General features: G+C 45.2%; 1 protein-coding gene across 1 annotated transcript in view; it reads left to right on the plus strand.

Moving 5' to 3' along the window:
• LOC132396189 (telomerase-binding protein EST1A-like) overlaps window positions 1-27503 on the plus strand; it is a 259324-nt gene that overhangs the window by 212624 nt on the left and 19197 nt on the right. Inside the window, exon 7 of the mRNA XM_059973746.1 lies at window positions 13139-13350. Within this exon, the coding sequence (XP_059829729.1) occupies window positions 13139-13350 (212 nt within the window). The remainder of the gene's footprint in view (window positions 1-13138; window positions 13351-27503) is intronic.

Below are 27503 nucleotides of genomic sequence, written 5' to 3' on the forward strand. Positions count from 1 at the left end.
AGACCTACCTTGCACACCTAAAGAGAGAAATAGTTCATCTTCTCTGTGCTGGTGTTTGCATTCCATGAACTGCTCCCAGCCCACCTCCTCATCTGTATCTTTCAACATATGTTTTCCCATCTCTCCTTCATGGACCTATCCTTTTCAAAAGCATCTAGACTGAACCTATTGCCTGTGGTAGCAGGTTAATTGTTTCCTTAGTTCCTTATTGAATTTCATGTTTAGGTACTGCACCTGTCCTGCCAAGTACAAGATGTCAGTTAGGTTACCTGTCAGTTATCTCTTCAAATGAGAAAAAACCCGAGTACTTAGTCTTTCCTGACACCTCCAATCCTTCTGCTAGTATCCTCACAAACCTGTTTGCTGTAAAATACATCAATGTCCTTATAGTTGAAAGATTCTAACCTCACTAGATGAAATATTAATTATTTATAAAATCTTTGTTCCACTTGAATTCTACACTAAAGAATACCAGTGCCTTTCAATCCCTCTGTTAACTTGCAGTAATGATTCTAGAGATCTGTTCTAAAATTAATGTGATATTTATCTTAGTGATCTGTTCACTATCATGTGTTCCAAGGTGAATGTGTTATTTCTGCATGTCCTTTCAAAAATTATCAATTCATAATCCATAGTGTCAATGCTCATTTTCCTGAAATTCAGCTGAAGCTAGTTCACTTGCACTACAACCTTCCTGACTATCCCAGTCATCACCTGCCACTCATCCCAGTCACTACCTACAGGTTGTACAATTGAGTATGCTGTTTCCATCTCTAAGCAATTTATATATCTTGTAAACACCACATTCTAACCTTCTCCAGTCTGTAGTAACTACCTTTTTACCCCCCTCTCTCTGCATTTAGTCTTAACTGATTTCCTATCCATTCACCATAGCCAGGAGTAGGCTATATATTTGTTTAAAAAAAAGGTCACTGTACTCCCTAATCATTTACTGCTCTTGCAAGCTGTCTGTCTGTGATTCATTTACAAAAATTACCATGACATGTGCAAGCCATGAAACTAGGAAACGTTAGTCTCTGTGACCAAGGAGAAATTAGCATTCTTGTGTATTGGGTTGGAGCTTGCATGAAAAGCCTAACTGTAAATAGGAAATGCTTCATCTGAGCCATCCTCCCTTCCCCCACCCCCTCCTTTAAAGAAGGTATCCCAGTACTAAAGGAAGGTCTTGGCCAGAAACTGTGACTACTTATTCCTTTCCATAGATGCTGACTAACTTGCTGAATTTCTCCAGCATTTTCTATGTTACTTTGGATTTCTAGCATCTGCAGAATCTCTTGTGTTTATTATGACTATGAGATAATATTCCAATTTTCTATATCAATTGTAATGTTAGCTACTCATTTTAAGGAGAGCACTTGGAGACAATTCCTCAGCAGCTAAATTGTACTTGCTTTTCAATGAAATCTTGTAAACACCGCATTCTGCATCCAGGGATACCACTGAAGATAAAATCCCATTCCTATTTTTGAAAAAGACTTGGCTGATATGAATTTGCCTTGGAACATGAGGTGCCCACTGGATGATGGTGCTGGATTTTGACCAATAGTGGATACATCTGAGTGTGATATGTTTACCTGCTCAGTGTTTGAGTTTGATCTAGCTCTAATCTGACATTGACAAAGGCCAGTCTAACTCCCTGCAAACAATGTACCATTTCTGTAAAGTACTGCCTTTGCCCTAACTCTTTAGATCAGACTTTTAACAAATTGTTCACCTGTTTCAAATTAGTAACAAGAAAACTATAACCACAAGCAACAAAATGGATTCAATCAGGGCAGTGCAACAGGATCTGTCTCCCCATCTGTTGCATTTAAACCTTGAACACACACCCAAATCAAATTGATGGGGGAGGTGTTTTAATTTTCCCTCATGGTACACCAGCGATTAATGATCAAATTGTACCATATCACAGAATCTGGATAGTTAAATTGTTCCCTCGAGGAGTGTACTGAGCTTGTTTGCCATCTTGAACACTCACTAATAATGATACTGTATTTTTCAGTGAGGACGTCTAGACTGTCATCCTAGAGTCCATCTGCACAAAACGGCCCCTTTGGCCCACCCTTGTCTCTACTATCATAGCACAAACTCATCTCATTTTACCAATACAAGTGCTCATACTAATGTTAGATTGGAGTAGATTCAGATTTATTTATCATCTGTACATGGAAACTTGCAGTGAAATGTGAATTTCTGTTAAGACCATAAGCCATAGGAGCAGAACTAGGCCAGTAACAACCAACACACCTAAGGATGTGTTGGGGGCAGTGTGCAAGTGTCCCACACATTCTGGCACCAAGATAGCATGTCCACCATGTTCAGCTTTACACAATAAAACTGAATAGAATACAACAAGCATCAAAACAACAGAACAAGCCTTGATACCTGTCACCCACACACACGGACAATCTTCCATCTCCAGGACAGGCCTCTAGTCCTCCAGTCTCCAGGCTTTAGCCATTAGGCTTTGATTTCCAGACCTGGTCAATCTTTGGGCTTCAGCCTACAGTAAGAACCCCCAGACTAGCCATCATGAACTAGGATCTTGAACTCTGGGCTCACTGGCTAACCGGCCCTCAAGCCTTCAGCTGATAAGATCATTGATCCCAGGACCCAGAGACCTGTGACAGCCACGCATTCACGGATATCCTTCACCACCCATCCACATTGCTGGCCTCCCAGGCAGTGTGTTTCAGGTTCCAATCACCCTCTGGGTGAAAACATCCTTTTTTACATCCTCTCTAAAGCTTATACCTTAGCCATTGAAGGGGTGAATTCAACAGAAGCGGTATTAGAAAGTTTAAAAAGTTATTTTATATACCATATTTAGAGGAACAGTATGGAAAAGGCCACATTGTCCAACAGCCTACCAATATCACACTAGCCTAATTAAAGGACAATTTAAAATGACCAATTAGCCTAGTAACCAGACTGGAAAGAAACCCACACAGTTCACGGGGAGAACGTACAAACTCATTACGGACTTGTACTCTGAACACACCGAGCTCTAATAGCGCCACTCTAACCACTACACTGACATGGTGCCCTATCTAGATGGTAATTGTATGTGTTGTTATAATGACCAGTTGTGAATGAAATGGAAAAACGGGCAAAGTAGGGACTGGTTGTATAAAGACAAAGTTAAAGGCTCTTTATCTGAATGTGACTTTTCCCACATGGTACAAGTAGATGTAATAGTCATTGTGGAGATTAGAGATGTAGAATTAGATTGGAGGGGAAGCTTGTGGTGGTCCTGAGGATTGGAAAAATATTAAAATGGTGGGTGAAAGTTGATAAGGAAGAAAATGAGTTGAGAACAAGTTAATGAGACTTTTTAGGAATACTAACTAATTGGAATTTCCACATCTATATATTAGAGTTATAGAGTTGTACAGCACGGGAACAGAACAGGAAAAGTATATATCAGTCCCTCAGAAGTAGAGTTGGGAAATTAATATTGGAAAATAATATAAAGGTCAAGCTTTTTAAAGATTAACAAAAAAAATCTCAAAACAATATATGGTGACAAATATGTACTTTTGTAGCGGTGTGCTACACGCAGCGCTAAAATAACGACACGGAGTCAGTAAACTGCAGTCAAAGTTAAGTTTATTCGAACTTCACAACCTTGCTTTTAAAGCCTCCCACAATCCGCCCTCCCCCGCGCGGATGCTTCAAGAGGCACGTACTGACACCCCCTCAGGCTTTCTCCCTTTGTTGCGGACCTAGCCTTTGTGCCTGCACGCTGGCTAATTGTGAGCCGGTTCAAGTGTGCTAGTAAGTGGGTCGCCACATAACAACCCCCCCAGAACCGGCGATACACCCCCCCAATGTCCACAGTCTGGGCCAGACCCTGTTTGGGAGGTCGGCCTCTGTGCCGCGGTGTCGGAAACTCGACCAGTTGCGCCAGGTCCACATGGGCTGGTTTGAGGCGGTCCACCGTGAAAACCTCCTCTCTCCCCCCAACGTCCAGCACAAACGTGGACCCGTTGTTCCTGAGCACCGTGTACGGCCCCTCGTAGGGCCGTTGCAGCAGTGGCCGATGCCCAACCTTTCGTACAAACACAAACTTACAGTTCTGCAGGTCTTTGGGTACACAGGTCGGGTTCTGCCCATGCTGCGAAGTGGGTATGGGGGCCAGGGCACCGAGCCTCTCGCGTAGTCTGTCCAGGACTGCTGCGGGTTCTTCCTCTCGCCCCCTTGGGGCTGGTATGAACTCCTCGGGGACAACCAGGGGTGCGCCGTACACCAACTCGCCCGACAAAGCGTGCAGATCGTCTTTGGGCGCCGTGCGAATGCTGAGTAGGACCCAGGGAAGCTCGTCCGCCCAGTTAGCTCCTCGCAGGCGGGCCATGAGAGCTGACTTCAGGTGACGGTGGAAACGCTCCACCAGTCCGTTTGACTGTGGGTGGTAGGCAGTGGTGTGGTGCAGCTGAGTCCCCAACAGGCTGGCCATCGCTGACCATAGGCTGGAGGTGAACTGGGTGCCTCTGTCGGAGGAAATGTGGGCCAGTACACCAAAGCCGGACACCCAGGTGGCGAGCAGTGCCTGAGCGCAAGATTCAGAGGTGGTGTCGGTGAGCGGGACCACCTCTGGCCATCTTGTGAACCGGTCCACGATAGTCAGGAGGGTCCGCGCTCCGCGTGACTCTGGCAGGGGCCTACAATATCCACATGAATGTGATTGAAACGCCGGCGGGTGGGTTGGAACTGCTGCAGCAGAGCTTTGGTGTGCCGCTGCACCTTGGCCGTCTGGCAGTGCATGCACGTTCTGGCCCATTCACAGACCTGCTTGCGGAGTCCGTGCCAAACAAACCTGCTGGAGACCATCCGGACGGTAGTGCGGATGGAGGGGTGCACCAAGTTATGAATGGAGTTGAAAACACGTCACCGCCAAGGTGCCGGGACGACGGGACGGGGCTGGCCGGTAGCGACGTCACAGAGTAGGGTTCTCTCACCTGGGCCTACGGGGAGGTCCTGGAGCTGCAAACCGGAGACTGCGGTCCTGTAACTAGGGATCTCCTTATCTGCCTGCTGTGCCTCTGCCAGCGCCTCAAAGTCTACCCCTTGGGAAAGGGCGTGAATGTTAGGGCGAGAGAGCGCATCCGCCACGACATTGTTGTTACCTGAGATATGCCGGACGTCCGTCATGTATTCAGAGATGTAGGACAGATGGCACTGCTGGCGGGACAACCAGGGATCGGACACCTTTGTGAACGTAAAGGTAAGCGGTTTGTGGTCCGTGAACGCGGTGAAGGGCCTACCTTCTAAGAAGTACCTGAAATGCCGGATTGCCAGGTATAGCACCAACAGTTCCCGGTCAAAAGCACTGTATTTGAGCTCGGGTGGCCGCAGGTGTTTGCTGAAAAACGCCAGGGGTTGCCAGCGGCCCGCGGTGAGCTGCTCCAGTACCCCACCGACTGCCGTGTTAGATGCGTTCACTGTGAGGGCGGTAGGGACGTCCATTCTGGGGTGCACTAGCATCGCGGCGTTCACCAAGGCATCCTTCGTTTGAATGAAAGCGGCGGCTGACTCCTCGTCCCAGGTAATGTCCTTGCCCGGACCGGACAGCAAGGCGAACAGGGGGTGCATGATCCGGGCAGCTGAAGGGAGGAAGCGGTGGTAGAAATTTACCATGCCTACAAATTCCTGAAGGCCTTTGATCGTGGTGGGTCGGGGGAAATGGCGGACCGCATCTACCTTAGCGGACAGAGGGGTTGCCACGTCTGTGGTAATCCTGTGGCCCAGGAAGTCAATGGTATCGAGTCCGGACTGGCATTTGGCGGGGTTGATTGTAAGACCGTACTCACTCAGTCGGGCGCAGAGTTGACGGAGGTGGGACAGATGCTCCTGACGACTGCTGCTGGCTATGAGGATGTCGTCCAAATAGATGAACGCGAAGTCCAGGTCCCGTCCCACCGCGTCCATCAACCGCTGGAACGTCTGTGCGGCATTCTTCAGGCCGAACAGCATGCAGAGGAACTCGAAAAGGCCGAACGGGGTGATGAGAGCCATTTTGGGGACATCGTCCGGATGCATCGGGATTTGATGGTATCCGCGGACGAGGTCTACCTTGAAGAAGATCCGTGCGCCGTGCAGGTTTGCTGCATAGTCCTGAATGTGTGGCACAGGGTAGCGGTCCGGTGTGGTAGCCTCGTTCAGCCTACAGTAGTCGCCGCATGGTCTCCAGCCCCCTGTCGCTTTGGGCACCATGTGCAGGGAGGAGGCCCATGGGCTGTCGGACCGCCAGATGATCCCCAATTCCTCCATCCTCTTGAACTCCTCCTTCGCCAGTCGGAGCTTGTCCGGGGGAAGCCGCCGAGCACGGGCGTGGAGGGGTGGTCCCTGGGTCGGGATGTGGTGCTGTACGCCGTGCCTGGGCATGGCCGCTGTGAACTGCGGTGCCAGAACCGATGGGAACTCCGCCAGGACCCTGATGAAGTCGTTGTCAGTCAGCTTGATGGAGCCAAGGTGAGGGGCTGGCAACTGGGCTGCACCCAGGGAGAACGTCTGAAAGGTCTCGGCGTGAACCAGTCTCTTCCTGGGCAGGTCGACCAGTAGGCTGTGAGCCCGCAAAAAATCCACACCCAGAAGCGGTTGGGCTACGGCGGCCAGTGTGAAGTCCCACGTGAAACTGCTGAAGCTGAACTGTAGCCACACCGGACGGGTGCCATAGGTCCTTACTGTGCTGCCATTCACGGCCCTCAGGGGGGGACCCGGTGCCCTGCTGCGGGTGTCGTAACTCGTCGGAGGTAAGACGCTGATCTCGGCACCGGTGTCGACCAAAAACCGACGTCCCGACCTTCTGTCCCACACATACAGGAGGCTATCCCGATGGCCAGCCGCCGTAGCCATCAGCGGCGGCTGGCCCTGGCGTTTCCCAGGAACTGGCAGGGCGGGCAACAATGGCGGGCTTCTGCGCCCCACTGCTGGTGGTAGAAACACTATTGCTCATTGGGCTCCACACCCTTGCCTCTGGGGTTAGCGGGCTCTGCGGTCGGGCCTAGACTGGTTTGCTGCTGGGAGCATGGCCGGGTGATCAGTGAGATGGACGCCACACTCACCTTCTTGGCGTTCCACAGCAAGTCCACCCGGGCTGCCACCTTCCGGGGGTTGCTGAAATCCGCGTCGGACAGCAGCAGGCGGATGTCCTTGGGCAGCTGCTCTAGGAATGCCTGCTCAAACGTGAGGCAGGGTGTGTGTCCGTCGGCCAGAGACAACATCTCATTCATTAAAGCTGATGGAGGTCTGTCTCCCAAGCCATCCAGGTGCAGTAAACGGGCAGCCCGCTCACGGCATGAGAGCCCGAAAGTCCTTATGAGCAGGGCTTTGAATTCCGTGTACTTGCCGTCCGCCAGGGGAGACTGTACGAACTCCGCAACCTGGGCCGCTGTGTCCTGGTCAAGGGAGCTCACCACATAGTAGTAACGGGTGTCCTCTGAGGTTATCTGCCGAACGTGGAATTAGGCTTCTGCTTGCTGGAACCATAGGTGAGGTCGCAGCGTCCAGAAGCTTGGCAGTTTCAACGAAACTGCATGAACAGATGCGGCATTGTTCATCTCCGGTCCAAAATCGTCTGGACCGTCAAGGTCACCAATTGTAGCGGTGAGCTACACGCAGCGCTAAAATAACGACACGGAGTCGGTAAACTGCAGTCAAAATTAAGGTTATTCAAACTTCACAACCTTGCTTTTAAAGCCTCCCTCAATCCGCCCTCCCCTGCACGGATGCTTCAAGAGGCACGTACTGACACCCCCTCGGGCTTTCTCCCTTTGTTGCGGACCTAGCCTTTGTGCCTGCACGCTGGCTAATTGTGAGCCGGTTCGAGTGTGCTAGTAAGTGGGTCGCCACACTTTGATAATAAATTTACTTTCAACATTGAGTTTTTAATGTTTTGTTTCAGTTTTCAAAAGTGAAGCCGTGTACATAAACTGAAGTATACATAGAAGTAAGAGTAAGCCATTCAAAACCAGGTATCTGCTTTTTCATTCAGTTAACGTCATGGCTGATCTGCTACCTCAGTGTCTGTTTCCTGCACCAACCTTGTATCCCTTGGTTTAAACATTGTAGATTGCAGTCTTGAATATACTCAGAAGCTAAACCTCCACATACTTCTTAGATAGAGAATTCAATCCTCTTGGATAGAAATTACATTTTTCCATTCTTTCGTGAAGAAATTTCTTCTCATCTCTGTATTGAATGACCAGCTCATTATTCTAAGGCTGTAACCCCTGGTATTGACGCCCCAAGCAGAGGAAACCTTATTCTCTGTTGTGTCAAGAGGGTAACAGTTTTGTGCATTTCAATCAGATCCCTCTCATTTTTCTAAACTTAAGAGATTATTGGCCAGGTCTGTTTAATTTCTTCTTGTGCAACCAGTCATCCTCAGAATCAGAGCATATATTGTAAATATCACTGGGTAAGGAGACGGGACATGTGCACAGACGTGGGCTCTGCAGAGTACTATTTAAAGGTATCTACACTGCTTTTGAAATCCTCTGGCACTAAAGTATGACAGGCTATGTTTTCCCTTATGTATGTAAACCAATGATGATTCATGTGGAACGGGTCCGTGACCCCTTGCTTAATATTGGTGTATGGCATAAAGAAGGTTGGGAACCCCTGATGTAAAAGGACACCAACACTTCTCACTCTCTCCATTTTTGTTTTTTTTTCTGGCAAAGTGGATGACACTACATTCCTCAACTCCATATTCCACCTGTCAGGCCTTTGCCCATTCAATTAATCTGCTTTTATCACCCAAAGCATCTCTACATTCTCCCCACGGCCCACACTACCACCTAACTTTATATCGTCAGCTAATTTGGACATGTTACATTTCATCTCCTCATCCAAACTATTGAAATATGAAGACAAAAGATAGTGGGGAAATTAAATGATTTTCAGAGGTAGCTTGATAAAGGTGTATAAGATGGTAAGAAGCCTAGATAGTGGACAGCCAAAGACTTTTTCCCAGGGTGGAACTGGCTAATATGAGAGGGTACAATTTTAAGGTGATTGGGGGAAAGTATTGCGGGGGGGAGAGGTATCAGTGGTAAGTATTTTACACAGAGAGTGGTGGGTGTGTGGAATGCCCTACCAAGGGTGGTTGTGGAGGCAGATACATTAAAGACATTTAAGAAACTCATAGTCAGACACATGGATGATTAAAAAAAATGGAGGGCTTTGTAGGAGGAAGGGTTAGATTGATCTTGAAAAAAGTTAAAAGGTCAGCTTAACATCATGGGCCACAAGGTCTGCACTGTGCTATAGTGTTCAGAATATTATTGGAGAAACAAATGAACATAAAGTTGGCAAGTCCCTTGGACCAAATGAAGGGCATCCTAGGGTTCTTAGGGAACAATTGTAACATTAGTAGAGGCACTTGTGAACTTCCACTGTTCCCCATATTCTGGAAAAGTCCGAGTCAAATAGGAGAACACAAATGGTCCGCCGCTATTTCAAAAGGAGAGGGAGACAGAAGCATTGAGGAAAACTGCTGGAATCTGTTATTTAGGAAGTGATGGGAAAACACCTGGAAATTCTCATATGATTGGGCAAAGTCAACAAGGTTTATGAAAGTGAAATTGTTTGAGGATGTTAACTAGACGGAAGTCAGTTGACGTTATATATTTTGATTACCAAATGATATGCAGGTAGAACAGCAAGGATAAAATGTTGTAGTATTGAGGGAAATATATCAGCAGAGATACTGAAAATTGAGATGAAAGATAAATAAGTTATTTTTAGCTTGGCAAGCTGTAACAAGTGGGGTGCTACAGAAATCAGTGCCAGGAACAAGATCAACTGCATCTGACTGACTAGAAGCAGTCTTTTAATGTAATTATATATTTGGAGACCAAGTTTGTGTCTGTGTGTGTGTGTGTAGGGGGAGTTGTCAGAGGGAATACGTAGGATTTCTGACAAGGGTGATTGGCATGAGTACAAATTTCTTCTTTAGATTGACTGTTTGCAATCTTCCCACAATATTGTGACAACAACAGGTGCTGTGAGCAAAGCTGGGAATTCCTGTAAGCTAAGCTTTTCAAGCTGAGAATCTCCCCTTTTGACAAATAGTGGTTTTGTTCCTGCAGACCGCACTAGAATTCCAGGTAACAGAAATGTTGGAGGAAGTACTACAGGTAGTCAAGGTGATGCATGCAGAATACCAGTTTTATTGATGGAGACTTATGCGTAGCTGTTGATTTTTTGGTATCAGAAGGCAGCTGTGACTGTAGATGGAGAGTTGATGTTTCCTCTGCTCCTGCTCTCTGGTCTAGGTGTTGTAGAGGGAATTCCTGCATCACCCAGACTATTGAGCCTGATCACTTTGGGTCATGGTTATTCCCAAGAACAGCCTCAGAAGAGACAGTGCTCCCACTGCTTCCGTGCTTTCTAAAAATTGCTATTCTCCATCTCTGACATCATTCTCACTCCTATTTCAGAATCAGACTTTAATCGCCAAGTACCTGTACACATACAAGGAATTTACTTCCAGCACATGTTGTCTCTCTGCTCATAACAATAATAATGATAAATATTTCCACCACCTTCCTGCAACAACGAGAGGCATGTGTATTGACTGTAGGCTGGGTAGGCAAACACACAGTCATTAATTTTCACTGGATATAATGCCTTGTGTCTTGATAATCCTGTGTGGTCTCATTGTGGGCTGAAAGACCTGTACTGTTCTGTGTGCAATGGTATCTACTTGTGTTGTTACTGACAATGGGATTTCAGAAAGTTCAAAGTAAGTTTATTATCAAAGTACATATATGTCATATGTACCATATACTAACCTGAGATTCATTTTTGTGGGCATTCACAGTAAGTACTAAAATACTTATTCTGCTTACTTTGGCCAAATACTAAAGACCTGTGCTGATCATCTGGCTGGTTAAAGCGAACTTTAACCTCTCACTTTGGCACCATGTGGTAACCTATCTCAACGACTACCATCCAGTAGTACTTACATGAAGTCTTTTGAAAATATAATGATGAAACACATCAAATCCTGTCTGAGATGTGATTTGGATCCACTTCAGTTTGCCAACTGGAGCAACGGGTCCATTGCAGGTGCCATCTCATTGATTCTTTACTCAACCCTGGAATATCTGGTCAGCAAAATGCTTACATCAGGATGCTCTTTATCAGTTCAGCATTCAATACCATCATCCCTTAAAAACTAATCAATAAGCTTCAAAACCTTGGCCTTAATACCTCCTTGTGCAATTAGATCCTAGATTTCCTCATTTACAGACCACAAGTCAGTTTGGGTTGACAACAACATCTCTTCTCACGATCTCCATCAGCACAGGTTGTGTTTAGCACTCTGTTGTACTTGCTTTAAACTTATGACTGTGTGGCTAAGCACAACCCCAATGCCATACTCAAGTTTGCTGACAACACCAAACATAGCTGGTGAAGAATCAGCAGGGAAATTGAAAATCTGACTGAGTGGTGCCATGACAACAGCCTCTCACTCAATGTCAGCAAGACCAAGGATTTGATTATTGAGTTCAGGAAGAGGAAACCAGAGGTTCATGAGCCATTCCTCATCCGAGGTGGAGAGGCTCAGCAACTTTAAACTCCTCAGTGTTAAAATTTCAGAGGGCCTGACCTGGGTCCAGCATGTAAGTGCAATTACAAAGAAAGTACAGCAGTGCCTCTTCTTCCTTAGGAGTTTGTGAAGATTTGGCATGTCATCTAAAACTTTGACAAACTTCTGTAGATGTGTGGTGGTGAAGAGTATGTTGATTGGCTGCTCACAGCCTGGTATGAAAACACCAATGCCCTTGAATGGAAAATCCCACAAGAGATAATGAATATGGCTCAGTTCACCACGGGTAAAGCCTTCCCCACCTTTGAGTACATCTACATGAAGTGTGGCTGGAAAGCAGCATCCATCATCAGAGATCCTCACCACCAGGCTATGTTTTGTGCTTGCTGTTGCCATCAAGAAGAAGGTTCAGGAGCCTCAGGACTCACACCATCAGGTTCAGGAACTGCTATTACTCCTCAGCCATCAGGCTCTTCAGCCAAAGGGATAACTTCACACAACTTCACCTGCCCCATCGTTGAAATGTTCCCACAATCTATGGACTCACTTTCAAGGACTTTTCATCTCATGTTCTCAATACTTATTGCTTAGTAATTTATTATTATTTCTTTTATATTTGTGCAGTTTGTTTTCTTTTGCACACTGGTTGAATGCTCAAGTTAGTGTGGACTTTTATTGATTCCATTATGGTTATTATTCTATTGTGGATTTATTGCCCACAAGAAAATGGATCTCAGGGTTGCATATTATGACATATGTTCTTACATTTACTTTGAAATTTTAACTTTAAATACAAAGAGACACAATGAAAAACTGCACACAACAAGACAGACCAACAACCAGTGTGCAAAAGACAACAAACTGTGCAAATACAAAAAGAAAAAAAAATAATAATAAATAATAAGCAATAAATATCGAGAACATGAGATGAAGAGTCGTGGAAAGTAAGTCCATAGGTTGTGGGAATTATTCAGTGATGTGATGAGTAAAGTTATTCTTCCTGGTTCAAGAACCTGATGATTGAAGGATAGTAACTGTTCCTGAACCTGGTGGTGTGAGACCTGAGGGTAAGTTTGCAAAAAAAGAAAATCAGGAAAAGTTAGTGCAGTTACTAGAGTGAAGGGGAATGGGTTATTGCCTGTCAGTTCAACGGTATCTTTCTTTGTCACTCTGTTCTATTTTGCTCCTTCACACCTGTATTCAATGGCCAGGTTGGTTTTTTGAACCTGTAATCTTCCATTACAGTGAATAATTCAGTCAAAGGGCTAAGCAGAACAGGATGAACAAGAGCTTCGGTACTTGGGCAGTACCTCGCTGTCATCCTCTGGTGAAGCACAATGATGCTTGGACGTACTGAGCTCAGTAACCATTTCACTGGACACTGCATTTCTGCACGTACATGTGTTGGGTGGTTTTATATATATTTTAGGAAGATTTCTCTGTGTCTGTGTAGTCTCACAGTGGAAGTGTTAATATAATGACATTTTGGATAATTTCCTGCCGTTTCAAATACTGGATGTAGAATTGACAGACACTCTGTGCTGTTTAATGTTTCAGTGATTAATGAGCTGGATGGTCTGGCAAAAGGCCAGGACACAGACTACCACGGTGCAAACCATGCCAAAGTGGTGCAAGAGAGAGCCAAGAAAGCCATTGACTTCTTGGAACAAAGGTTTGAATCCCGTGACTCGTGCCTGAGGGCCCTAACCAGCAGAGGTAATGAGCTGGAGTCGATTGCGTTCAGGAGTGAAGATACAACCGGACAGCAGGTAACTGTGGCACTGCCCTCCTCAACCCCCTCTTCCTTCGTCCCCATGATCTGGTGTTCCTATCCAGTTTTTCATCACTGATTGTCATCAATTAACAAAAGCTGAACCTTCAGTTCAAGTTAACATTAGGGGCATTTAAGAACATATAGGGGCATGTAGGCAGATGGATAATTGAAAAATTGAGGGCTATGTAGGGGGAAAGGGTTAGATTGATCTTGAAGTACATAGGTCAACACATTTCGGCATAACTGTGGGCTGAAAGGCCTTTACTGTGCCGTTAAATGTTCCATAATGTATGTTCTAACTCTGATGGGGCAAGCAGGGCTGGGCATTGAACCATCTGCTTGTTCAGCTGCCAATGGTGTTCCTCAAAAAAATGCAGTACCCTGGCCAACATTCATACTTCAACCAACTTTGTCACCAATATATCAGCAGCTCTTCTGCAGATGACACGAAGCTTGGTGGCGCTGTGAATAAGTTGTTGTATGTTACAACTGGACATTGACAGGATGGGCGGAGAAGTGGCAGATGGAGTTCAATCCGGAAAAATGCGAAGTGATACACTTTGTAAGATCAAATTTGAAAGCAGATTATATGATTAATGGCAGGATCCTTAGCAGTGTAGAGGAATAGAGGGATCTTGGGATCCATGTTCATAGTCAGGAGATTGAGTTCAACAACCATGAGGTAATGTTGCAGCTCCTTAAAACCCTAGTTAGACCAGACTTGGAATATTGTGTTCAATTCTGGTCACCTCTATACAAGAAGAATATGGAAGCTTTATAGAGGGTGCAGAGGAGATTTACCAGGATGCTGCCTGGACTAGAGGGCATGTCTTATGAGGACAGGTAGAGCGAGCTAAGGCTTTTCTCTTTGGAGTGGAGGAGGATGAGACATGACTCGATAGAGGTGTACAAAATGATAAGAGACAGTCAGTCCTCTAATGTCCTTAAACTCTCACAGCTGTGATCTCTGCACAACGTCTTACTGAGTCAGAATGCCCAGGGAAGTCAAACTGCTGTGAGCTTAGTGAGCAGCATTTGCCTTTCTTTGAGTCTCTTCTACTGCATTGTCAGTTATAAGTACTAACTCCATAATATCTAATCACTGTGACCATGCAAGGCCGCACAGTTAGCCTGACCTCAGTGGTTGGGAAGATGTTGGAGTCAATTGTTAGGATGAGGTGTTGGAGTATTTGGTGACACAGGACAAGATGGGACAAGGACAGCATGGTTTCCTTCAGGGAAAATCCTGCCTGATGTACCTGTTGGAATTCTTAGAGGAGATTACAAGTAGGATAGATAAAGGGGATGCAGTGGATATTGTATATTTGGATTTTCAGAAGGCCTTTGACAAGGTGCCACACATGAGGCTGCTTACCAAGTTAAGAGCCCATAATATTACAGGAAAGTTACTAACATGCTCAGAGCATTGGCTGATTGGTAAGAGGCAACAAGTGGGAATAAAAGGATCCTTTTCTGGTTGGCTGCCAGTGACTAGTGGTGTTCCACGGGGGTAGGAGTTGGGACTGCTTTTTATGCTGTATATAAATGATTTAGATGATGGAATAGATGGCTTTTTTGCCAGGTTTGCAGATGATATGAAGCTTGGTGGAGGGGCAGGTAGTGTTATGGAAACAGGTAGGATGCAGAAGGACTTAGACAGATTAGGAGAGTGAGCAAGAAAGTGGCAAATGCAATACAATGTTGGAAAATGCATGGTCATGTGCTTTGGTAGTAGAAATAAGTGTGCAGACTATTTTGTAAACGGGGAGAAAATCCAGGAATCTGAGATGCAGAGGGACTTGGATCCTTGTGCTTGCAGGTTGAGTCAGTGGTGAGGAAGGCAAATGCCATGTTCGCATTCATTTTAAGAGGTCTAGAATACAAGAGCAAGGATGTGATGCTGAGGCTTTATAAGGCACTGGAGAGGCCTCACCTTAAGTATTGTGAACAGCTTTGGTTCCCTCATCTTAGAAAAGATGTGCTGGCATTGGAGAGGGTCCAGGGGAGTTCATAAGGATGATTCCAGGAATGAAAGGGTCATCATCCGAGGAACGTTTGATGGCTCTGGGTCTGTACTCACTGGAATTCAGAAGGATGAGGAGGGATCTCATTGAAACCTTTTCAATGTTGAAAGACCTAGACAGAGTAGTTGTGGAAAGTATGTTTCCCATGGTGTGAGAGTCTAGGACAAGAGGGCACAGCCTCAGGATTGAGGGGCACCCTTTCAAAACAGCGATGCAGAGAAATTTCTTTAGCCAAATTGTGGTGAATTTGTGGAATTTGTTGCCACATGCACCTGTGGAGGCCAGGTTGTTGTGTGTATTTAAGGCAGACATTGATAGGTTCTTGATTGGACATGGCATCAAATGTTATGGAGAAAAGACCGGGAACTGGGGTTGTGGAGGAGATTCAAAAAGAGGATCAGCCATGATTGAATGGCAGAGCAGACTCGATGGGCCAGATGGCCTAATTCTGCTCCTATGTTATGGTCTTATGATCTAATTGGGTTTGGGGCAGAAACCAAAAGGAGTGAGCTGGTTTGAGCACTGAGTGTTCAAGGCTTCACACCACGTCTAGTGATAAATATTGGCAAATGTTGGTTACGTGGAAAGGACAGGCAGGTTGTTCAATAGCTTGTGAAATCTGATACTCTTGTCCATATCTAGACAGTTGCTTTTCTGTGTAAGTGGTTTCAAAAAGTGTCCTTGTTGGTACTGGCTCTATCCTCAGTTATTTCCCCTCTGATGCCCTCAAAGCCTGCATGATCAAGTCTAGAGCAATGCAATCCAGAAATACTGCCCTCCAGACACAGGATAAATCACCTTTCTTTAAAAAAATTCCTTTTTTTAATAACTTCATGAATTTCTGTTCATCAAAATTTGGGAGGCGGCACTGCAAGGGGTTTGATGAATTGCTTAATCCTGTTAGTGGCTGTGTCCCAGCCTGTATCAGGTGTGGAGGGTTCTGTGAAAAACAGCTTCAGAGAGACTTTGAAAAAACTATTGTCCTCGTTTCATTCTTCAAAGGAAAATTACTCTGGACACTCAGTTATTCAGAGTCCACTTTCATCTGTCACATTCTTTAAACAATATACACTTTCACAGGCAGAATTGGGAAACAGTTTCCTTTCGTAGGGGAATCTGGGCCAAGAGGTACAATTCAAACTTTCTGGCCAAGACATTCAAGAATAAAATCAGGAAGAACTAATTCATATAAAGGATGTTTCCATCTGGACTCATCTCTTTACAGGTTAATGCTGGGTTCATGAAGGTGTTTTGAGAGCTGTACTGAGGTGCAGCATATTATCAGGAGCAGTTGCAAACACCAAACTTGGGGGAGTTCAGTGGGTCAGGTAGCATCATGGAGAAGGAGGACTGTTGATGAAACCACGCATCAGAGTTTATCTTTATTTCTCTAGAGATACAATGCAGAACAGGCCCTTCCGGCCCAACAAGCCACACTGCCCAGCAACCCAACTGTTTTACACTAGCCTAAACACAGAACAATTACCTGCTTGCTGGAAAGTCTTTGGACCATGGGAGGAAACCGTGGCACCTGGAGAAAACCCATGGGGAGAACATACAAAATCCTTACATATAGTGCCTGAATTGAACTCTGAACTGCAGAACAGCCCAAGCTGCAGTAGCGTCACACAAACCAGTATGCTACCATGACACCTAATGTGGAGGAGAGATAGCCAGTATAAAGAGGTGACTGGTTACCTCCCTCTACACTATTATCCTGATGCAGGGTTTCGGTATGAAACATCCCTCTGCCTCTACAGACGCTGCTTGACCCACTGATCTGCCGCAGATTTGTCTTTGCTCTGTATCCAAGTGCCTGTGGCCTGCTGAATTGAATTGACTTTGTTTCTTATATCCTTCATACATGAGGAGTAAAAATCTTTACGTTGTCTCTGTCTAAATGTGCAATGTACAATCATAGTAACTTATTATAATTTATAATAAATAGAACAGTCATTGTAACAGAAATACACTCAAATCAGTCTGATGGCCTGGTGGAAGAAGCCAGGTTGGTCCTGGCTTTTATGCTGCGGTACCGTTTCCCGGATGGTAGCAGCTGGAGACAGTAGTGGTTGGTGTGATTCAGGTCCCCATTGATCCTTCGGGCCCTTTTTTTCACACCTGTCTTTGTAAATGTCCTGAATCATGGGAAATTCACAACTACAGATAAGCTGGGCTGTCCGCACCAGTCTCTGCAGAGTCCTGCGATTGAGGGAGGTACAGTTCATACACCAGGCAGTGATGCAGCCAATCAGGATGCTCTTAATTGTGCCCCTGTAGAAAGTTCTTACAATTTGGGGGACCATACCAAACTTCCTCAACTGTCTTAGGTGAAAGAGGCGCTGTTGTGCCTTTTACACCACACACAGCTGGTGTGTACAGACCATGTGAGGTACTCGGTGATATGGATGCTGAGGAACTTAAAGCTGTTCACCATCTCAACCCCTGATCCATTGATGTCAATAGGGGTTAGCCCGTCTCCATGCCTCCTGTAGGCCACAACCAGCTCCTTTGTTTTTGTGACATTGAGGGAGAGGTTGTTTTCTTGACACCACTGTGTCAGAGAGATGACTTCTTCCCTGTAAGCCACCTCGTTATTGTTTGAGATTAGGCCAATCAATGTAGTGTCATTGGCAAATTTAATTAGCAGATTAGAGCTGTGGGTGGTAACACAGTCATGCTGTGTCTCCAGGTGTGTTTGCTGCAGGAAATGATTGAATGAGAAAGCATTAACTTGGAAAGATGTCATCTCTAACATCACAGAATATCCTGGATATCTGTGTGAATTCCGACACTCAGCCACAGAAGGAGACAAAACCATAAGACACAGGAGCAGAATTAAGCCATTTGGCCCATCGTATCTGGTCCACCATTCGATCATGGTTGATTTATTTTCCCTCTGAACCCCATTCTCCTGACTTCTCCCCTTTGAAGCCCTTATTAATTAAGAACCTATCAACCTCTGCTTTAAATATATTCAATGACTTGACCTTCACAGCCATATAGAAACATAGAAAATAGGTACAGGAGTGGGTCATTCAGCCCTTCGAGCCTGCATCGCCATTCAGTATGATCATGGCTGATCATCCAACTCAGAACCCTGTACCTGCTTTCTCTCCATAGCCCCTGATCCCTTTAGCCACAAGGGCCATATCTAACTTCCTCTTAAATATAGCCAATGAACCGGCCTCAACTGTTTCCTGTGGCGGAGAATTCCACAGATTCACCACTCTCTGTGTGAAGAAGTTTTTCCTCATCTCGGTTCTAAAAGGCTTCCCCTTTATCCTTAAATTGTGAACCCCTCGTTCTGGACTTCCCCAACATAGGAAACAATCTTCCTGCATCTAGCCTGTCCAATCCCTTTAGGATTTTATACGTTTCAAAAAGATCCCCCCTCAATCTAAATTCCAGTGAGTATAAGCCTAGTTGATCCAGTCTTTCTTCATATGAAAGTCCTGCCATCCCAGGAATCAATCTAGTGAACCTTCTCTGTATTCCCTCTATGGTAAGCATGTCTTTCCTCAGATTAGGGGACCAAAACTGCACACAGTATTCTAGGTGCGGTCTCACCAAGGCCTTGTACAACTGCAGTAGAACCTCCCTGCTCCTGTACTCAAATCCTTTTGCTATGAATGCCAACATACCATTTGCCTTTTTCACGGCCTGCTGTACCTACATGCCCACCTTCAATGACTGGTGTACAATGACACCCAGGTCTCGTTGCATCTCCCCTTTTCCTAATCGGCCACCGTTCAGATAATAATCTGTTTTCCTGTTCTTGCAACCAAAGTGGATAACCTCACATTTATCCACATTAAATTGCATCTGCCATGAATTTGCCCACTCACCTAACCTATCCAAGTCACCCTGCATCCTCTTAGCATCCTCCTCACAGCTAACACCACCACCCAGCTTTGTGTCATCTGCAAACTTGGAGATGCTGCATTTAATTCCCTCGTCTAAATCATTAATATATATTGTAAACAACCGGGGTCCCAGCACTGAGCCTTGCGGTACCCCACTAGTCACTGCCTGCCATTCTGAAAAGGTCCCATTTACTCCCACTCTGCTTCCTGTCTGCCAACCAATTCTCTATCCACATCAATACCATACCCCCAATACCGTGTGCTTTAAGTTTGCACACTAATCTCCTGTGTGGGATCCTGTCAAAAGCCTTTTGAAAATCTAAATGTACCACATCCACTTGCTCTCCTCTATTCACTCTACTAGTTACATCTTCAAAAAATTCTATAAGATTCGTCAGTGATTTTCCTTTCACAAATCCATGCTGATTTTGTCCGATGATTTCACCTCTTTCCAAATGTGCTGTTATCACATCTTTGATAACCGACTCTAGCATTTTCCCCACCACTGATGTCAGACTAACCGGTCTATAATTCCCCTGTTTCTCTCTCCCTCCTTTTTTAAAAAGTGGGGTTACGTTAGCCACCCTCCAATTCTCAGAAACTAATCCAGAATCTAAGGAGTTTTGAAAAATTATCACTAATGCATCCACTATTTCTTGGGCTACTTCCTTAAGCACCCTGGGATGTAGACCATCTGGCCCTGGGGATTTATCTGCCTTTAATCCCTTCAATTTACCTAACACCTCTTCCCTACTAACATGTATTTCCCTCAGTTCCTCCATCTCACTAGACCCTCGGTCCCTTACTATTTCCGGAAGATTATTTATGTCCTCCTTAGTGAAGACAGAACCAAAGTAGTTATTCAATTGGTCTGCCATGTTTTTGTTTCCTATGATTAATTCACCTGTTTCTGACTGTAAAGGATCTACATTTGTCTTGACCAATCTTTTTCTTTTCACGGATCTATAAAAGATTTTACAGTCAGTTTTTATGTTCCCTGCCAGCTTTCTCTCATAATCTTTTTTCCCTTTCGTAGTTAAGCCTTTTGTCCTCCTCTGCTGGTCTCTGAATTTCTCCCAGTCCTCTGGTGTGCCGCTTTTTTTTGCTATAATTTATATGTTTCTTCTTTGGACTTGATACTATCCCTAATTTCCCTTGTCATCCATGGGTGCACTACCTTCCCTGGTTTATTCTTTTGCCAAACTGGGATGAACAATTGTTGTAGTTCATCCATGTGATCCATTGCATATCCACCGTTATCCCTTTAAGCATCATTTGCCAGTCTATCTTAGCTAATTCACGTCTCATACCTTCAAAGTTACCCTTCTTTACGTTCAGAACCTTTGTTTCTGAATTAACTATGTCACTCTCCATCTTAATGAAGAATTCCACCATATTATGGTCACTCTTACCCAAGGGGCCTCGCACGACAAGATTGCTAACTAACCCTTCCTCATTGCTCAATACGCAACCTAGAATGGCCTGCTCTCTAGTTGGTTCCTCGACATGTTGGTTCAGAAAACCATCCTGCATACATTCCAAGAAATCTTTTTCCTCAGCACCCTTAACAATTTGGTTCACCCAATCTATATGTAGATTGAAGTCACCCATTATAACTACTGTTCCTTTATTGCACGAATTTCTAATTTCCTGTTTAATGCCATCCCCAACCTCACTACTACTGTTAGGTAGCCTGTACACAACTCCCACCAGCGTTTTCTGCCCCTTAGTGTTATGCAGCTCTACCCATATCAATTTCACATCCTCCAGGCTAATGTCCTTCCTTTCTATTGCATTAATCTCCTCTCTAACCAGCAATGCTACCCCACCTCCTTTTCTTTCCTGTCTATCCCCTGAATATTGAATATCCCTGGATGTTGAGCTCCCATCCTTGGTCACCCTGGAGCCATGTCTCTGTGATCCCAACTATATCATATTCATTAATAACTATCTGCACATTCAATTCATCCACCTTGTTACGAATGCTCCTCGCATTGACACACAAAGCCTTCAGGCTTGTTTTTACAACACTCTTAGCCCTTATACAATTATGTTGAAAAGTGGCTCTTTTTGCTTTTTATATGTGGCAATAAATTTCACATTTTCATTGCCCTCTGGACATCATTCATTCTATATTGCCCTCTTGTCCTAGACTGTCCCATGGATAGAAAATATCCCCCGCGCATCGACTGTTTCTAGGTCTTTCTACTTAGATGTTGGGGCAAACTACCAGAAGATTTGTGCACTGATGAGTTTAGTAGAGGGAGAGAATTAGAAATGTCAGAACCTTGTATCAAAACCCGAAGGCAGGGCAGTCAGTGGGAGAACAGTTCAGTTCAGTTAGCTCAAGATGCCAGGAGGACTCAGATTCCAAAGAGTTGTGGGGGACAAAGATAATTCGGAGTGAGACGTGCAGAGACTTGAAACCAAGGTAGAGACATTTTATATCAAGTTAAGCATTAGAAAAGCTCTCTGGCAAGAAAGGCACATAGAGTTGGCAAGTTTAATGCTGCTGGGTAACCTCCTTTTGCTGTCAGCGGGGATGTCCGTGTTGCCTGAACACAAGCGTGGTGCTGCAGCGTGTAGGAACAATTCACTGAGTTGGGTTTACAGCAGAAAGATTGAAATGAACTTCAAACTGATTAACAAGAGAAAATCTGCAGAATCTGAAAATCCAAGCAACATACACAAAATGCTGGGGGAACTCAGCAGGCCAGACAGCATCTATCAACATTTCGGGCTGAAACCCTTCAGCAGAACTGAAGGAAAAAAGCTGAGGAGTAGATTTAAAAGGTCGGGGGAGGGGAGAGAGAAACGCAAGATGATAAGTAAACCCCGAAGAGGAGGGATGAAGTAAAGAGCTGGGAAGTTGATTGGTGAGATGACATATGAAAGGGAAAAGGGGATGGGAAATGGTGAAGTGTGGGTGGAGTGGTATTACCAGAAGTTTGAGAAATTGATGTTCATGCCATCAGGTTGGAGGCTACCCAAACGGAATACAGGTTTCCCCCGCTAGCCGAAGGTAGCGTTCCTGTGAAACCATTTGTAAGCCGAAATGTTGTAAAGCGAAGAAGCAATCACCATTAATTTATATGGGAAAAATTTTTGAGCGTTCCCAGACCCAAAAAAATAACCTACAGAATCAAACCAAATAACACACAAAACCTAAAATAACACTAACATATAGTAAACGCAGGATTGATATGATAAATATAAATATTGTATGTACGGTGTAGTTTCACTTACCAAAATCGGGAAGACATCGAGCCAAAATCGATGTGGAGAAAAAAAATCGGCATGTACACGCAAGCGCACATACATGCCTACATACATACACGCCTACGCAAGTACACGCATGCGGGCACAACTGCCCACACAAGGCTTCATGGTCATGGTAGTCTTTCTCGGGGTAAACACACGTATAAAGCAGTTGTCTTTTTTTCGTAAAAGCAAAAATCCTCTTTGGTTAGCGAAAACAGGTACTAACGTTGGTCTTTTGTAACAGCGAGCTGTCGTAAAGCCAACGTTTGGAAAACGGGGGCCACCTGTATAAGATGTTGTCCCTCCAACCTAGGTGTGGCCTCATAATGACCAGTAGAGGAGGCCATGGATGGACATATTGGAATGGGAATAAGAGTGGAATTAAAATGGGTGGCCACTGGGAGATTCCGCTTGTTCTGGCAGATGGAGCGTAGATGCTCAGCAAAGCAGTCTCCCAATCTACATTGGGTATCTCCATTGTACAGGAGGCCACACTGGGAGCACCGAACACAGTAACTGGTCCCAGCAGACTCACAGGTGAAGTGCAACCTCACCTGGAAGGACCGTGTAGGGCTGTGAATAGTAGAGAGGGAGGAGGTGTAGAGACAGGTGTAGCACTTGTTCTGCTTGCAAGGATAAGTGCCAAGAGGGAGATCAGTGGGGAGGGATGAATGGACAAGGGAGACTCTCGGAGTGTCAGACACCCAGAGCCAATAGGCTGGGCCTGGGCTTTATTTCCACTTGGCATGATTAAATTATTTAATTATTTAAGGTTTTATATTGCTATATTTCTTCACTATTCTTGGTTGGTGCGGCTGTAACGAAACCCAATTTCCCTCAGGATCAATAAAGTATGTCTGTCTGTCTGTCTGTAAGAGCAGACGTGTGTGAAATGGAAGAGATGCAGTTCAGGGCAGTGTTGATGGTGGAGGGAGGGAAGCCCCTTTCTTTGAAAAAGGAGGACAACTGATTTGTTCTAGTCGTCCTGAGAGCAGATGCGGCAGAGACGGAGGAACTTAGAAAAGGGGATGGCGTTTTTACAAATAGTAGGGTGGGATGAGGTGTAGTCTAGGTAGCTGTGAGAGTCCGTAGGTCTGTAATAGATATTGGTGGATAAGCTGTCTCTGGAGATACAGACAGTGAGATCGAGAAAGGGAAGGAAGGGAGGTGTCAGAAATGGACCGGGTAAATTTGAGGCAGGGTGGCAGTTGGAGGCAAAGGGAATGAAGTTTGCGAGTTCAGCATGGGTGCAGGAAGCAGGATCGATGTAGCTTAGGAAAAATGTGGGACGGTCACCTGTGTAGGCTTGTAACATAGACTGTTCCATGTAGCCGACGCACAGACAAGCATAGCTGGGACCCATGCAAGCACCCATTGCAACCCCTTTTATTTGAAGGAAGTGGGAGGAGCCAAAGGAGAAATTGTTTAGAGTGAGGACATTCGGCTAGGCGGAGGAGAATGGTGGTGGAGGGGAACTAGTTAGGTCTGGTGTCCAGAAAAAAAGACAGAGCTTTTGAGGCCTTCCTGGTGGGGGATGGAGGTGTATAGGGACTGGATATCCATAGTAAAAATGAGGTGATGGGGACCAGGGAACTTGAAATCCTTGAAAAGATCAAGAGTGTGCGAGGTGTCACAGATGTAGGTAAGAAGGGACTGAACTAGAAAGGATTAAACAGAGTCGAGGTAAGCTGCTATGAGTTCACTGGGGCAGGAACAAGCTGAACAAGCTTGTCTACCTGGACAAGCTGGTTGTCTTTACTGATTAAGACATTTTTTAAAGAATTTAAACTGTCCTTAAGAAAGGAAAGTGTGAGTTAACAGGTTTGGAAATGTGCAAGCAACTGGGTCGTCTGTTTTTTTGCACAAGAGTGGTGGGTGCATGGAATGCCCAGCCATGGTGCTGGCAGAGGCAGATACGTTAGGGACATTAGGGAAGCTCTTAAACAGGCACATGGATGCAGAAAACTGGAGGCCTATGTGGGAGGGAAGGGTTAGATTGATCTTGGAGTACGTTAATCAAGGCCTTAGGGCTTGTCCTGAGCTGTTCTATGTCTCAAGAAGCTCATCCAAGAGCTGAGGGGAGCTTGACTCAAGGTGGCTCTTTGAGTCAGGCACCAGGAAGGGGATGGTGTTATGAATATACTACTAACAGGCACTTCTTGCCTAACAAGCCCGTGCTGCCTAATTACACCCATGTGACCAATTAACGTACTAACCAGAGCATCCGGAGGAAACCCACACAGTCACAGGGAGAACGTACAAACTCCTTGCAGACAATGGCTGAACTAAATCCAGGTCGATTGTCACTATAATGGTGGTACACATCCACGCTGATTGCTGTAATAGTGTTACACTACCATGCTGTTCACTGTAATAATGTCACACTACCATGCTGATTGATGAAATAGTGTTAAGCTTACTGCCTTGCTACCGTGCTGCACAAAGAATAAGTCTGCAGCAGTCAGCAGCAGAGGTTGGGATCGAACCCAGCTCTCTGGAACTGGGGCAATGACTCTGCCAGTCATCATTTGCCACTGTTGGCCCTGATTACCTGCAGTGATATGGTTTAATATCCAAGGGCTGCCTTTCAGAGCTGTTGTTTATTGACAAAGTGGGATTAAGTGGCAGAGCAGAGGGCAGAGAGAGGAAGAGCAAGTATTGTGTGGAATGGACTGGCCTTTCACATTGCCCCATTCACAGCCTCCAGTCTAGGGGCCACAGTGTGGAGGTGAGGCAGCATGTTGCTTCTGGCACTCACAGTCACCATGTGAACTCTGGTGTTTATTGTCTGTTTGTTCAGACTGTACCTCACTAGGGACACTGCCATAAACAGAGCTCAAATAAAGGTTTTATGTACACGGTCCAGCATCCTATAAACTGTAGCACAGCCACATACTCAGGGCCGGAGCTTCTTGGAAAAATAAGTTCCAGCAAACCCCTACCACTAACCCTACCCCCTTCTCCCACTCTGCACTACCCAACAAAAGAGACTTTAAACTGCCGTTGCTCCATACAGACGCTCTGAAATTAGTTGCAGGTGTAACAGGAACACCTGCAGGAGAGTTCAAAATCTAATCTGGACAGTATTCTGAACCTGCAACATGTGGCCTCCATTACACAGCTGTGCTTGGCTCCCTCGCTTTCACCGTGATGTTGTGCTGCCTTTGCCTGATGCCAGAACCTGGCAGCTAGAGAAATTTCAGTACAACACTCTCACGTACCCTGGCTATTCATGAATCTTACTTACCTTCAACGAGCCTATGTCCTAATTATTGTCACCCATTCAGACCTTGACTATTACAAATACATTAAAGTTCCAGTTCAGCAAATGCTTTTGGGATGTGTTCAGTTCTGGTTGCCTCATTATAGGAAGGATGTGGAAGCTTTAGAGAAAGTTCAAAGGAGATTTACCAGGATGCCGCCTGGACTAGAGGGCATGCCTTATGAGGAAAGGTTGAGTAAACCAGGGCTTTTCTCTTTGGCACAAATGACGATGAGAAGTAACTTGATAGAGGTCTACAAGAATGTTAAGCGGCATAGCTAGACTAGACAGTCAGAGACTTTTATCTTGGGAGAAATGGCTAATACGAAGAGGCATAATTTGAAGTTGATTGGAAGAAAGTGTAAGCATGTGTGTGCACGCGCACATCTGCGGCCATCGCGAGTGATGAGGACCACTGACATCCCTGGGTGAGTGTTTTTGTGATGTCGTAACTTGCATGTAAATTTGATTAATGTGAGGGAGAATTGCTCAGGTCCTTATCCAGTGTCTATATGGATCCAGTGGCAAGACAACTAGAGATAGGCAGTGATGCAGTGGATGACCAGGGCAATCTACATGTCTTGCTGTGATCTTTGCCCTCCACAAAGCATGCTGGGAAATGCCTTTGTACCCATTGAACCAGTCTGCCGAATCCAGTCTTCATTGGAGGAAAGTACAGGGGTGATGTCAACGGTAGGTTTTTTCTTAGTGGTGCGAGCATGGAACATGCTGCCATCGGTGGTGAATGAAGCAGGTACATCAGGGACAATTAAGAAACTCTTAGAAGGCTCCCTTTACATTAAGCTCCTTAATCAAATCCAGTTCATTACACAATACCCAAACCAGAATGGCCTTTCCTCGAGTGGACTCAACCATGAACTGCTTTAAAAAAAATCTCATAGGCCTTCTACAAATTCCTCCTTTTAGAATCCAGCACCAACGTGATTTTCACAATTTACCTGCATATTGAAATCCCCCCCCGTAACTATCATAACATTGCCCTTATTATATGGCTTTTCTATTTCCCATTGAAGTTTATATCCCACATCCTGGCTACTGTTCAAGGGCCTTATATAACTCCCATCAGGATCTTTTTACCCCTGCCGTTCCTTAACTCTACCTACAAGGATTCTACATCCTTTAAACCTAATCAGCTCTTTCTGAGGATTTGATTTCAATGTTTTCCCCCTCTGCATACCTCTACACATCTGTCCTTTTGATACAAAGTGTATACTTGGATGTTAAACTCCCAACCATGATCTTCTTTCAGGCTCATCTCAGTGATGCCCGTACATCATACCTACTGATCTAACTGTACCCTAAGATCATCTACCTTATTCTGTATGCATTCAGATATAGCACCTTCAGTCCTGTGTTTACCTTTTTTGAGTTTGGCCCTCTGTGACACTTTAACTCATCACACTGACTGCAATTTTGCTCCATCCTCAGCCAAATCACTCTGGTTCCCATCCCCCTACCATATTAGTTCAAGGGAGGGGGCTGGGGCTGAACATAGGATAGGACAACACACTGAACAATTTGAAACAAGAATGGTCACTTTATATTCCAAATACTGGGGTTCGGTAGCCAAGACAAGAGGTTGGAGAGGACATGGGTAATAGACAGGTGCATCACAAGACAGAGAAGCATTAACTGTTATCTCCCTACAGATGCTGTCTGACCTGCTGAGTGTTTCCAGCAGTTTTGCTTTCTTATGCTGGAGCTAATGTAAAGT

This window comes from Hypanus sabinus, chromosome 6, assembly GCF_030144855.1.
Source record: "Hypanus sabinus isolate sHypSab1 chromosome 6, sHypSab1.hap1, whole genome shotgun sequence".
Taxonomy (NCBI): domain Eukaryota; kingdom Metazoa; phylum Chordata; class Chondrichthyes; order Myliobatiformes; family Dasyatidae; genus Hypanus; species Hypanus sabinus.